Source organism: Thunnus maccoyii, chromosome 12 (assembly GCF_910596095.1).
Source record: "Thunnus maccoyii chromosome 12, fThuMac1.1, whole genome shotgun sequence".
NCBI lineage: Eukaryota > Metazoa > Chordata > Actinopteri > Scombriformes > Scombridae > Thunnus > Thunnus maccoyii.
Window position 1 is genome coordinate 5,513,590 of NC_056544.1, and position 12,488 is coordinate 5,526,077.

General features: G+C 39.2%; 1 protein-coding gene across 1 annotated transcript in view; it reads right to left on the reverse strand.

The window, feature by feature from the left end:
- The window catches only part of pappa2 (pappalysin 2), a gene marked incomplete at its 3' end in the record, with an annotated part of 75,989 nt that overhangs the window by 34,967 nt on the left and 28,534 nt on the right, over positions 1–12,488 (reverse strand). Inside the window, exons 10-13 of the mRNA XM_042428109.1 lie at positions 9,663–9,845; positions 8,058–8,361; positions 4,263–4,391; positions 4,067–4,152 (exon numbers count right to left, since the gene is read on the reverse strand). Coding sequence (XP_042284043.1) covers positions 4,067–4,152; positions 4,263–4,391; positions 8,058–8,361; positions 9,663–9,845 — 702 coding nt within the window. The remainder of the gene's footprint in view (positions 1–4,066; positions 4,153–4,262; positions 4,392–8,057; positions 8,362–9,662; positions 9,846–12,488) is intronic.

Below are 12,488 nucleotides of genomic sequence, written 5' to 3' on the forward strand. Positions count from 1 at the left end.
AAAACAAAAGCAGCCAATAACGGTCCGTGGGGGTTGAAAGTAGCTCCAGGGTAATAAAAAACTATTTAATTCACCATTTTATGATTATTTTATGGAATTTTGTCATTACTGGACAGCTGACAGGAAATGATTGCTGCCTCTTTTTAGGCGATTTGTCAAAACTGCATGAATTTTAAAGACTACTGAATTAAAAGGAAATTGTAAGTGAATATATGTTTTCATGTACTATATATTTCACCAATCCTTCAAGCTATTCCAGCACTTTTGATCAGCATCTGCTGGTCTGCATCACTATGCAAAAATACAGAGATGTAGTTAAAAGCTCTGGAAAATGCTAGTAAGTGGACATTGAGGGATAGTTTTTTTTCTTTAAGAATGAACTTTCATGCTCAAATTTTTTGTGTTTTTGGCCTGATTTTGTTGCATTTAGTGTGAAGTGAACTTGCAGCAAACCTCTCAATCTCTTTAGTAATGTGCCATGGAATAAGGTCAAAGACGCTTTAGGATTTTGGTAAAAGGTAAAAATAACATTTAGTGAAAACACCCTAATGATTGCAGTAAAACCTGATAAAATCAGTCTTTGGTCATACTTTATTTCCCCATAGGTTATTGTAATGTGCTTCTTGGCCAGCAGGTCTGGCAGTAATTCTGAGCCAGTGTATAGGGTATAGGAATTTTGGACTTATAGCTGGAGGAAACAAACTAAACTAACATACTTCCTGTTACACAGCTGCACCTGAGCTATGAGCAGAGATTGTGTGAGCAATGGAATAAGGGTATTGATAATAATGTGCTGCAGCAGTCTGTCACAAAAAGAGTGGGAAGCATAAGCTGAACAACAGCTTGTAATGCAGCAGCTATTCATAATAAGGGCGGAAAACATCACACACTTCAGAAGTTTGGCCTAATTAACATCTGGACAGAAGTTAGACAGACAGAGTCGTGTCAGAGAGTCAGCGCTACACAATTGGCTTCAATTAGTTTACGGAAACATGTTTCTGATAAAAAAGAAAATTTGGCCTAGACAGTTCAACGCCATATTGTCATCCCGAGTTCATTTGGCAATATTACACCAAGTGAACTCACCAAACACTCCACCCCTGCTTTGACAACACCTGTGTAAATTATTAAGTCTTTTTAATTCCAAGTCTTGTATTTATCAAGCTTCACAAAAGAGGACTGATTGACAATCTTCGCCTTGACTATTAAGACCATCTGTTTTTTATTTAAGGTCTGCATGCTGTAACCATATTGTGCAATTGAACCTTTATTTAATCAGGCAGTGTAAAAATTAAATTAAAAATCTGTAAAATCTATTAAAAACAAAAACCTAAAAGAAGCATTTCTCAATAACTTTAACAAACGCAGTTTTTCTGTCGCCTGTGTGTGACAAAAGCACTAAAAAAGTAGTTGGTGTGGTAACTGAACTATGCAGAACTACAACACTACGGTAAATTGTATAAACACAACAAAACAGAGCAAGAAGAACAGGCAAGCCAGTTTGGCAAAGTGGGAGTTAACTGGGTCAAGCAAATGTGGCAAGAAAACCCAAACAAATATTCTGTCTATGACTAACAAGTACGACTGAATAATTGGTTTTAAGTGTTGCAATTTGTAAAAACCTGTTTTTGCCAAATTGTTTTCCTTCCTAGTCATGATGTGTTTTATTGTAAAACAAGACATGTAATAGTTTCAGTCACGGCATGGCTAGTGGGAGAGAAGGGGAGAGGGGGGGTCGGTCTCCGCTTGTTTCCCCTTGACAAATAAATGGACTGGATGACGGAAATTTTAGACCCGTAACAAGCTCTCGTAACACAAACCCTTACACCACATATTGAATAACTACCATCCAGCTGCTAGTGGAAACGATACACAGCCTAAAAAGGAAACAGCTAACGAACTTACTCAGCTGACTTGTCACATCATCTCGTCAATATTAGGGTATATTTCTGAAATCACCAAAAAAGTCGGATATGATAAAAGCCATACTTATTCAACTTAGGATTTGGCGAGTGAGGAAGTATTGGGGAACATTCTGTATGGAGGATGAATTTGAAAGCTGTGGAGGAACACCACATACCACAACAGTAGAGCTGATTTCTCATGTCATGGTGGTTAATAAGTGCTCTCATTCAGCCCGAGTTGTTCAATCACAAACAGACATTTGGACGGACAATATTCTGTGTGTGTCTGTATGTGTGTTTGTGCAGGTAAACGTGAAACTCCGGATGTGACATTATAAAACCATGCATGTCGATGTGATTCATGTTCTCGATGCTCTCTGTCTGGTTTTACTCTAGCACGCTGCACTTTTTGAATGTGTTTACCAAATATAAGGGTCAAAAAACACATGTTGAGTGAGGCAAAGTCTTCAGCCTTCTGCTTACAATGTTCTGGGTAAACTCCCTTCCATATTGTGTTTTGAGGCTTCTGTTGTGGCCTGTCTGCATGCCTCAGACTGGGCGAGGGTGCAGACACAAAGTATTGTTGTGCTGTGGTGGAATCACAAACGATGGGGGCACTCTCTGTGGCTTTTTTGTTTGTTTTTTGCCGTGTTATGCTGCATGTTTTTGGTACTATTTACTGCTTTTTAACCACCTGGCCCAGGGTGAGCTGAGCAACTTTTGGCCATAAACTCATGGGAAAAACAGTATATGAGATTCATATCAAAAGGAATCTTTTTGGATACTTTGCAAAGATCTTACACAAGAATGATAGATAGAGACATGGTAGTTACTGTTATGCTAAACAGTCACGGCAAACTTACAATCCAGCATTACTACTACTGTATATGGTGCATTATACTCATGCAGTTACAGATTAGAGTGAAAAACATGAACTAAAGCATAAACACATGACGTATAATAGAATCTGCAGGTCAGAGTTTAAAAGTTTAAGAGCCTTAACAGGTGAATCTTTGTTCAGTAACTATCTCTTGAACACCCACCAAGTTGTTTTCTGGCAAACACATGACTCACTGGGCCACAAATTAACTGTTTCTTAATGTTTCTCATCTTACCATAAATCTTTGGTTGTTTATTCTAAGAACGAATCGTGCATTCTTGCCTCAACCTCACCAAAGTTAACCTGGCATAAACCCTAACCACAGTTGCTCTTTCCTAATTCTAAGCTTCTTGTTGGGTTAAAAAAAAATGTTGCCAAGAATGGACAAGAAATAATGAACCCCTCCACCCCCGCCCCCTTGCATGATTTGATTTTGGCGGTCGGAACTACAAGGTGGCCTCCAATCACTTAACTATGGGGTCATTGTACAACAATTGTCAGAAGCAAAGGCTTTTACAGCTGGTTATGATCTCTCTCACTGGGGAGTGCTGGCTGACTGTTGCAGATGTGATTTGATAATAAAAAACATATTACTTACTTTAGCATATCAGACAAAATGAAAAATGGCAACAATGTCTAAAACACAACTGATATTGTGTGCTGATTTTTTGCAAGTGTCCAATCCAAAACCACAACATGATCTTTGATAAAAATCAATAGACTTCATTTATCAATATTCCCAAGCCTGTATTGATTGCTTTGAATCTTAAAAAGGCCAAAGATTATTTAATAAAGGAAACATGCCTGACATGTGTTTTGAGACTAAAGAGTGTACTTTACTGCTGAGTGTGTTTTTCTGCCGTTTCTTTGCCAGCCTAATATCAAAACGCTTCAGATTTCTAAACAAGACTTGTGACTTAGCGAACCAAAAACTTCACTTTTACCCTTCTACTCATCTGTTTTCTCTTATGTTCTGTGATGTTACATTAATGGTTTGTGGAATCAATTCAAGCCTGAAACTTTTATGTCTTGTAAATTAAATTTGATTGGTTTCATTTTTTTATTCTTAATGCTGCTGCATGCACAAATGAGAAATTTCTGGCTATTTTGTGACTGCTCTTTTACACCAAATGTTTATATGGTGTTCATGTTTCTCATGAGAGAGAGGGCAGAGTTGTTGGGTTTGATGTATGACAATAAAATAGTATTGCCATTGCACTGACTGTTACGCTGTGTGTAAATCCAAGATGGAACACAAACCTATTTCCTGGGACTCACTCACCGTTACAGTTGAAGCCCACCTCCTTGTGGCACTTCTTAGTGCATCCGTCACCATCCAACAGATTATTGTCATCACACTCTTCTGTCCTAAAGAGAGAAGACCATCATCATTTTTATTTTCCATTACCACTTCCATGTCAACATTTAAGTGGCCAACATCATCAGTCACATAAAAACATCAGATTAAGTGCACTGACCCCTGTATGAGGCCATCCCCGCAGTAGGACTGCCCATTGGTGTAGAGGAGAGTTGGGGAGGGATCACTGAGAAGACCGTTTGCCTCCACCTGGATCGTGTACTGGTACTTTACTCCCCGCTTTACAGAGCTGCAGAGGAGGGGAGAGGAGAGGAGAGGAGAGGAGAGGAAATTGTTTCGTGAGTGTTTGAAATTGTAAATTTTTTTTGGCATAGTAAAATTATTAAGTAGAATGTTATGTTCTTCAGAGGAGCAGTAAGCAAGACTTTATAATCATATAATCTTTACAGGCTTGTTGATCAATACCAATGACTCATTCAATACAAAATTACAAAAATATTGCGGTTATTGGTGCATGTGGTGTGGTGCATGACATAATACCTCCTTGCAAATGTGCAAAATTGCTATGATTGTTCCCCTAATAAATACGTTCTTCACTTATCCTAATGGATTCTGCTCATGGGATTGGTGCAACAAAAGTGGGACTTGTAACCTTGCAGTGTTCAGTGACCTTAAAGCCACCGCAGCAGGAAGTGTATGTGTAATGATAGCTTGGCTCCAGTGTCGGGACTATTGATCTGTTTTGGTGGGCTGTGTCTATAAAAAGAGCCTCCTCTCTGTTTTCCCAGCACAGATCTACTGCTTCTGTGTCTACATTAACCAGGAGAAGCACAAATCACTCAGTATCTCAGGTGTGTCCGGTTTCTCCAGCCTCTACAAATTTCCTTTATAAATTATGGATCAGAGAAGGAAATGAAGATTTTGAAAATCTCCCCACCTCCCTATTCATCTGCACTGTATCTATATTTGGCTATATCCTCCTCACTTCCAACCTTGTGCCACAGCTCCTTCTCTCACTGCTTTCAGAGGCCTCTCATTGGTGAGGTTTGGGTCATGTTTTTCCCCTTTGCCTCTCTTTCTGAACTATATCTCCTCTGAGATGGCTACAATTACAATTGCATTATAATACAATATTGCTTTTCATGAGCTGCAGAAAAATAGATGCTGCTTTGATCCTCCTTGTTTGCACTTAACAGTCTACAGCTACACTTGGGGCTCGGTGAGGCTGTACTTAGGCACAGTCATGCTTTGACCTAAAGGCTAATGTCAGCATGCTAATATGCTCACAATGACAACACTATGATGTTTAGTGGGTATAATGTTTCCCGTGTTCATCATCTTAGTTTAGCCTGTTAGCATGCTAACATTTGCTAATTAGCACTAAACATAAAGTACAGCTGAGGCTGATGAGACTGTCTTTAGTTTGGCAGGTATTTATACCCAAGTATTGGACAAATTAAAATGTTGACCTGCTGATAGTGCTAGATGACATGTCAAGGGATCATCAAAGTTATCACAGTTCATCCTGAGGTTGACATAAATGTGTGTAACAAATATCATGACAATTGATCCAATAGTTGTTGTAACATTTCACTCAAAACCTTAAATGTCAACCTCATGGTAACTTAAGTAAGGGGATCACCAAAGGCATTAGAATGCATCGCCTGGTAACCATGAATGTCTGTACAAAATCTTGTGCCAATCCATCAAGTAGATGTTGAGATATTTCAAATTATAGTTGAAATATTTGACCTGCTGATGGCACTAAATGAAAGGTTAGGGGATGACCAACATTATTAGGATTCATCGTCTGGGGACCATGAATGTCTGTACAAAATTTCATGGCAAGCTATCAAATAGTTGTTGAGATATAGGTATTATAGTCTACCACTGTCATTGCCTGTCACATCCCTAGAGCCATGCAGTTAGCATGGCTAAAAACAATCAAGAAAATGTAGAGAGAAACACTGAGTTAACTGCACACTTACAATGTAGGCAACCTTCCCCGAAATCCACATAATGGTAAAAACAAATGTGTTTAAAATTGCCACAACTACTCATTATGCTTGTTGTGGGACATGAATTTTCAAGAAAAGTTAGTCATATAATCCAAAGAAAACAAGATGACTTTGTGACAACATAACACAGCATATCACATGATATTACACTGAAATCAAAGGGATTTTTGTTTTTACCAAATTTGTGTTGTTTTGATTTTCCTAGCTTAATTCTTAGGAAATCATTGATTTGGTTTTTCTCTCTCTGTATTCTTCTCAGTGAGCCTGTGCAGACCATGGTGCAGGTTCAGCAGGAGGAAATGGCTAAGCACCAGCTCCAAGCAGTCACTGGTGTTTATGGCCTCTGCTGCTCACATTTGGTTCATATTCAAAAAAGAAAAGAAAAAAAAAAAGCTTCTGCTTACTTTTCCTCACCTCTGCTGTGGTTTCGTCTCCTTCTGTCCCTTCTTACCCTTCCTCACCTCTCGCGTCTCCTTCCCTCACCTGTTCTCCACTTTATTCCTCATTTCTTTTCTTCTCTCACTCCCCTCTTTTGTGTGTCTCTCTGCTTATCTCCTCCAATTCTTTATTTGTTGGTCCCCCTCACGCCTCTTCTTTTTCATCTTCTCTTCCCTCCATTATCCCGCCCTCTCTTGCTCCCTCTCCCTTCTCTTCCAAACTCATTGCTCTCAAACACTCTATTCTCCTCACATCAACCCCACTCTGCCCTCCACAGTCCCACATAACTCAATTCCCACCGGTTCTTACATCTTTTTGCACTTAGACACAGCTTGTGTAACATAGGAGACGTGTTCCCTGAAAAATAAACTGTTTTTGAAGCTGTGTCCACCTAACATCCGCCCTGCTCTATAAAACAGCAACAGCTTCTCAGAAATTCAGAGTGCCACAGCATTTGAAATCAGCCCCAAATGATCTGTAATCATGTGACACGACTGTCATATCATGGCAGGTTCTTATCAGTTTCTGTGGAAAAGTTGTATCAGAAAAACATGTGAGTAGAGAGATTTAGGGTCCTTTTAAGGGAGGTCTGCTATTTGGTGAGATGAAAAAAAAAAACTGGCTTGTGGCTTTACATTTGGATTCCGGTAATCATTTGGACACCCCGCAATACAAGGCGGAATACAAACTGATTCAACTTAGCCCTGAGACTTCAACAGGCTTTTGATTGAGTATATGGTTGTTGAAACAGATTTGGATCCGTGGCCACAGCTCGGCATCCCCATGTTGGAAACATTTGTGTTTTGAGCTTTTCAAACAGAACCAGACCCACACACTTTTGAGAGACAGATAACCAGGAATTAACAGATCTGAGGACACACACACACACACACACACACACACACCACACACACACACATACATACACACACACAGACACACACACACACACACACACACAGAGGTAAGCTGTGGAATTTGCACTCCATGCTGGCCCTAACTAACTTTTTTTTTTTACCCTCCGTCTTATTTTTCTCTGAGCTGTGGGCAGTGTGTGTGTGTGTGTGTGTGTACCCAGCATTAGCAGTTGGCACAGCCTCCATGTTATAAATATTCATCTATACCTGACATAAAACGAGACTGGTTAACTTCAGGTGGAGTCCAGGGTATTTTAGGGAGGTTTGGGCAGAAAAACAACACACCTGTCAATTCATATTACGCACTGTGGTAACCTCCTGCATAGCTGGTTGTTTGATTCACGGATAAAGTATGTCTCTCTGAGCACATTTAATAGCAACTCAAAATTGTAATTCTCCAGCTGGGGTCACTATAACAATGTCGATGAAGTTACAGCAGACACTGAAAGCATTACTGTAAAGCTTCCTGAAGCTGTGTTTTCTTATTTTGTTGAACAATTTATGATCACTGTCTTCTTCATGTGGATATTTTTTGAAAATGAATGAATAATTATGGCTCCACAAGCACCTGGTGACATTTACCTGTCAGTGAATGTCTGCTGGGTCTGAGGTGACGGGGCTTTGCTGGTGAAGGGCGGCTGCCGGTGAATCCGATACAGCAGAGGTTGGCAGCCGGAGCACAGAGGGCTGCCGGGGCCTGAAGACAACATGGCAGCATCAATCTCCATCTTCTCATCGAAGGTGCAGAGCTTTATGGCGGCGATGGCGACGTTGTGGGTGTTGAGGCGCAAGGTGAGGGGCATGTCACAGAAGACGTGCTGGGGTCCAAGGTTAATGGTTTTCTCCGATTCTGTGATGAGCTCTACGTTGGCTATGGCTGGGTTATCTGTGGCAGGGAAAGATATATGTTGGATATATACAGTAGATGTTGCTCAATTCCAAAATCATTTGCTGTCACTTTTACACCTCGTCTACAAAGAGATAAAGAACTAGTGATGTATGTATCTCACTATAAAGAAAGGACTCTCTGTCTGTCTGTCTGTCTGTCTGTATGTATGTATGTATGTATGTATGTGTGTCCTTTGCATATCTCAAGAACTGTTCATCCGATCGACTTCACCCTTGGCGAGTGTATTGCTTAGGACTCAAGGAAGTTCAGTGTTGAATTTGGTGCAATTTGGACACGCAACACATTTGCATTGAAGCAGCAATACTGGAGGCCAAACAATCAGCCCATTCTGAACAGGCACATTTTGAATGGGCACTGCACTAGTTACATATCAACTTTAGCTTTGTTTTACACTAAACAGAAAAGTTATTTTTGATGGGCAGAAAACTGAAAGCAAAAGTCCTATACATGTATTCAAAGACAACTGCAACATGAGTGGCTGTTCATTTATGATCTCAGTTGATGATCAGTATTAACAATAAGAAACTGCCTTAAAAATATTCTGGGTAGAGAAGAAAAAGAAAGTTAAAGATTCAGGACTCTGGTTGAAGTAATCCCAAAGCACCTGTTGCTAAACAGTCACCTGCTCGGCTCTGTCCACAACTGAAAGTCTTTAAATTTTGTGAGTTTGGGGTATCAGGGCACTGGCTACATCGATTTCTGCATCTGTTTTCAAAACGAGGCTTTTGGGTGCCGAAATATTACGTCATTTACTGTCTATGCATGGCTTAGTAACCCTCACCAGACACTGTTTACACTTCCAGTCTCTAAGCCTTTAACCACAAAATAACTTTTTTTTTTTTTTAGAGATTCCCAACTGCACACTGCTCTCTTTCTGAATAATTTAACACATCCCCTGCTGCCCTAATTAAATGTAACTGACATAATCAATAACAAATTTCACATTTAGGCACATATTTTTATGTACACGGAAGTGTAATTGATTAAATAAGCCACTTTTTACGATGATGGACCAAGTGTTTCTCCTCAGATTTCTTTCAGCAGTTGGAAGTAAATATTCTTTGTCTGGAGGCTGATGCATCTCAGTGGCGAACTGAAATTTTACATTTAAAGTTCTGGTAAACTGATGAGCTTCATGATATCATTAGTTGAGATGCAAAGCTCATTATTTTTGCTTAGACCAGCCTTTTCTGTTTTTCCACTGCTCGTTCCTGAATTATATAATTTACACTTCTGTTCTTAAAGTGCAAATATTATTATTATGGAGTGAGACTTACTTGTAGAGATGTAGGTGACCCAGAGGGTTAGTGCGTGTGGGACAATGGGGTAGAGAAATCTCAGTGTGAGGGTGCAGCCCTCTGTGTCGGGACATGGTGATGTCACATTGGTGTCATAAAGGCTGAGCTCAGGACTCCACGCCTGGAGACTGGGATCACACGGCTGCTCCACATCAGGTGGGCCTGGGGTTCAATAACATCACACAGACAGACAGACAGACACAGACGGACACTGTTAATGACTGTGTTTGTCTCCTTCAATCAGACATCAAGATGAACCCCTGCACAGTGCCCAGCAGTAGAGTACTGTGATGACTGTGCAGGCCAAGGCATATATCTGAATACCTGTGTTACTGGCAAGTTTCAGGAGAAGGATTTTCCCCTTAAAAAAATCTTCCGTTAACACAGTTCATGGGCTATTGGCTTGTTGTGAAGCAGCACCATCATTTGGAATTTGTGTGTGTGCATGTTTTTCTACATTTTGGGAATTTGTGCAACGTAAACAATGAAACTGAACTGGTCAAATGCAAAAAAAAAACATAGAGGCTCACAACAATGACCAGATATGTATGTGAATCTGTATGTTAGCAGCAGTCTATCATTAATCAGCACATTTGTCTGAATGTCAAAATATTCATCGCACGGCTGGTGTTACTTTGAACTATTAACGGCCCTGAAAACGTGTTTTCCCAGTCAGCCTGTTACTGTAAGAGACGGAATCCTGAATCTATGAATACACAATGTTCAGCCAAAGTAAAGTATGATGCTTTGTATTTCTGTGCATCTACCAAAATATATCAATATTTGAATATGACAGTTGTGGGGTGGTTACCTTATGCTGCCAAGTAGATGCCACTGTTGATCAAACCACATCCACACAGTGCTGATGAAGCAGACGAAGCAGATTAACTGAATTTTAGTCCTAATAAATAATTCTGAAATGTATTTTTGTGGTGTCCTGTCTTCCCCTCGATATGTCTTGTCCACTTCTATTTAGTGGTGACTGATTTAATACATTTTCCAGTATTATTTTTACAGTAGCAACTATCAGCAAACTCACTCTCATAAGTAACAAGAGAGAGCAGAATTTTCCAGATGAAAAAGTAAGAAGTTCTGCTCTCTTATTTAAAACATGGCCCACATTCAAAAACACAGTAGTCACTCCATTACACCGGGCTAATGAGTTGTTAATTATTACTGTGTTAGTGATTAGCACAATTGAATCACATTACAGTGGTGTTATTATCAGCTGTCGCAGGTGAAAGCCAAATAAAATCATCATGTTAATGAGGTGTTACATATTTCACACCCACTATGATCATCCATGTGTGGAAACACCACGGATTGCCAAACTGTCAGAGAGACAAAGAACACCAGGTAAATGATGTCAAGATTGGCAACAACTACTGTATAAGCTGCAAATTCTGTAGGCTTTTGCCATTTCTTAGTTTCCTACATTCTCACAGCTATTTAAGCACTGCAGTAGATATATTGATAAAATCATCAATATTAGATTAAAACTTTTTTCTAATGTATTAATTATTAGCTTGGGAAATACCAAATTTGAAGTATCTCCAATACTGGAAGGGAATTGGAACTACTGCCTACGTGGAGCAGGTGGAATTCATTGCAGAGTTGGTATGCTTATATAAACAGCTTATAGGACATACAGTAAGATCAAAGGCATTATGTCTTATGGCTGCACTGCACTAAGTCTGGTAAGAAACCCATTCTCATCAATTTACCCACTGCTGAGCAAATTTGCTTAAGTTCATTCTTGTAAATTCAGGAAACATCCCTATTTTGCTGCAGTTAACATACCAAATGTCCATGAAGATTATACATTCATGAAAGTCCACTATTTGCCATTGAAAGCTGCACTAACTGATATTTTTTTATAGTAACAATGAATCAAAAGTCACGCGTATTGGCAAATCCAGCGAGAATTACCACCCAACTTTTCAGCTCCAGCCAGTTCTACAGAGATCTGTAGTCTATTTTGGATTATTGTTTTAGTTTTCCTGCCCACAACTCCAATCTCATCAGCCTCATTTCCAAGTTGACACAAACACAACTTCAGTGGGTTGAAGATGTTGTTCTGTGTCTGCTGGTATGCAGCTGTTTGCTAACACATTTGCCATAACAACTTCGGTGGGTGATAATACGTTAATGTTGTGTTTTTATCTCGTTCCGCTGCCCCTCTGTGGTCATAAAATGCATTAATGAAGTTTTAAAATTTCCACATTACATTTTTAGAAACCAGAGATTATTGACACAAGTGTTGCATTTGAATGTTTTATGAAAAAGCTTGTTGAAACACACAAGAGAATAGTCACAGATATTTATATAATGACTGCATCACTGCATTAAATTGTCTAAATCAGCTATCCTAGGCTTCTTTTTACATTCTAGCACATTCAATGTTCTCCATATTAATTCATGCATGTTTATGAACACAGTTCTGTATGCTAGCTGTCTTCATGAGCTATAATTGGCAAGGACTATTTTCACATGGTCAAACAGAACAAATGGGATTCTTCACAACCTTTACAAAAGTAAGTTTTCTGTTTATTGTTTTACAAAGAGTCTGCATACATGAACACCTCCTGTATAGAACTGAAGTAAGTATGCACTCATACTGTTTTAATCTTGTCCTTGTGTTCTGGTGTGTTTCTTCTGTTATTGTATATTATATTTCATATATTTATTTCATGTATTAGTTTAAGCATTGTCTTAACACTTTTGTTTCTGCAAACTCTACATACTTTTCTTACACTTTGCTTGTGTTGTGTTTAATGCTTTTGTTATGTTTAATATTCTTGAAGT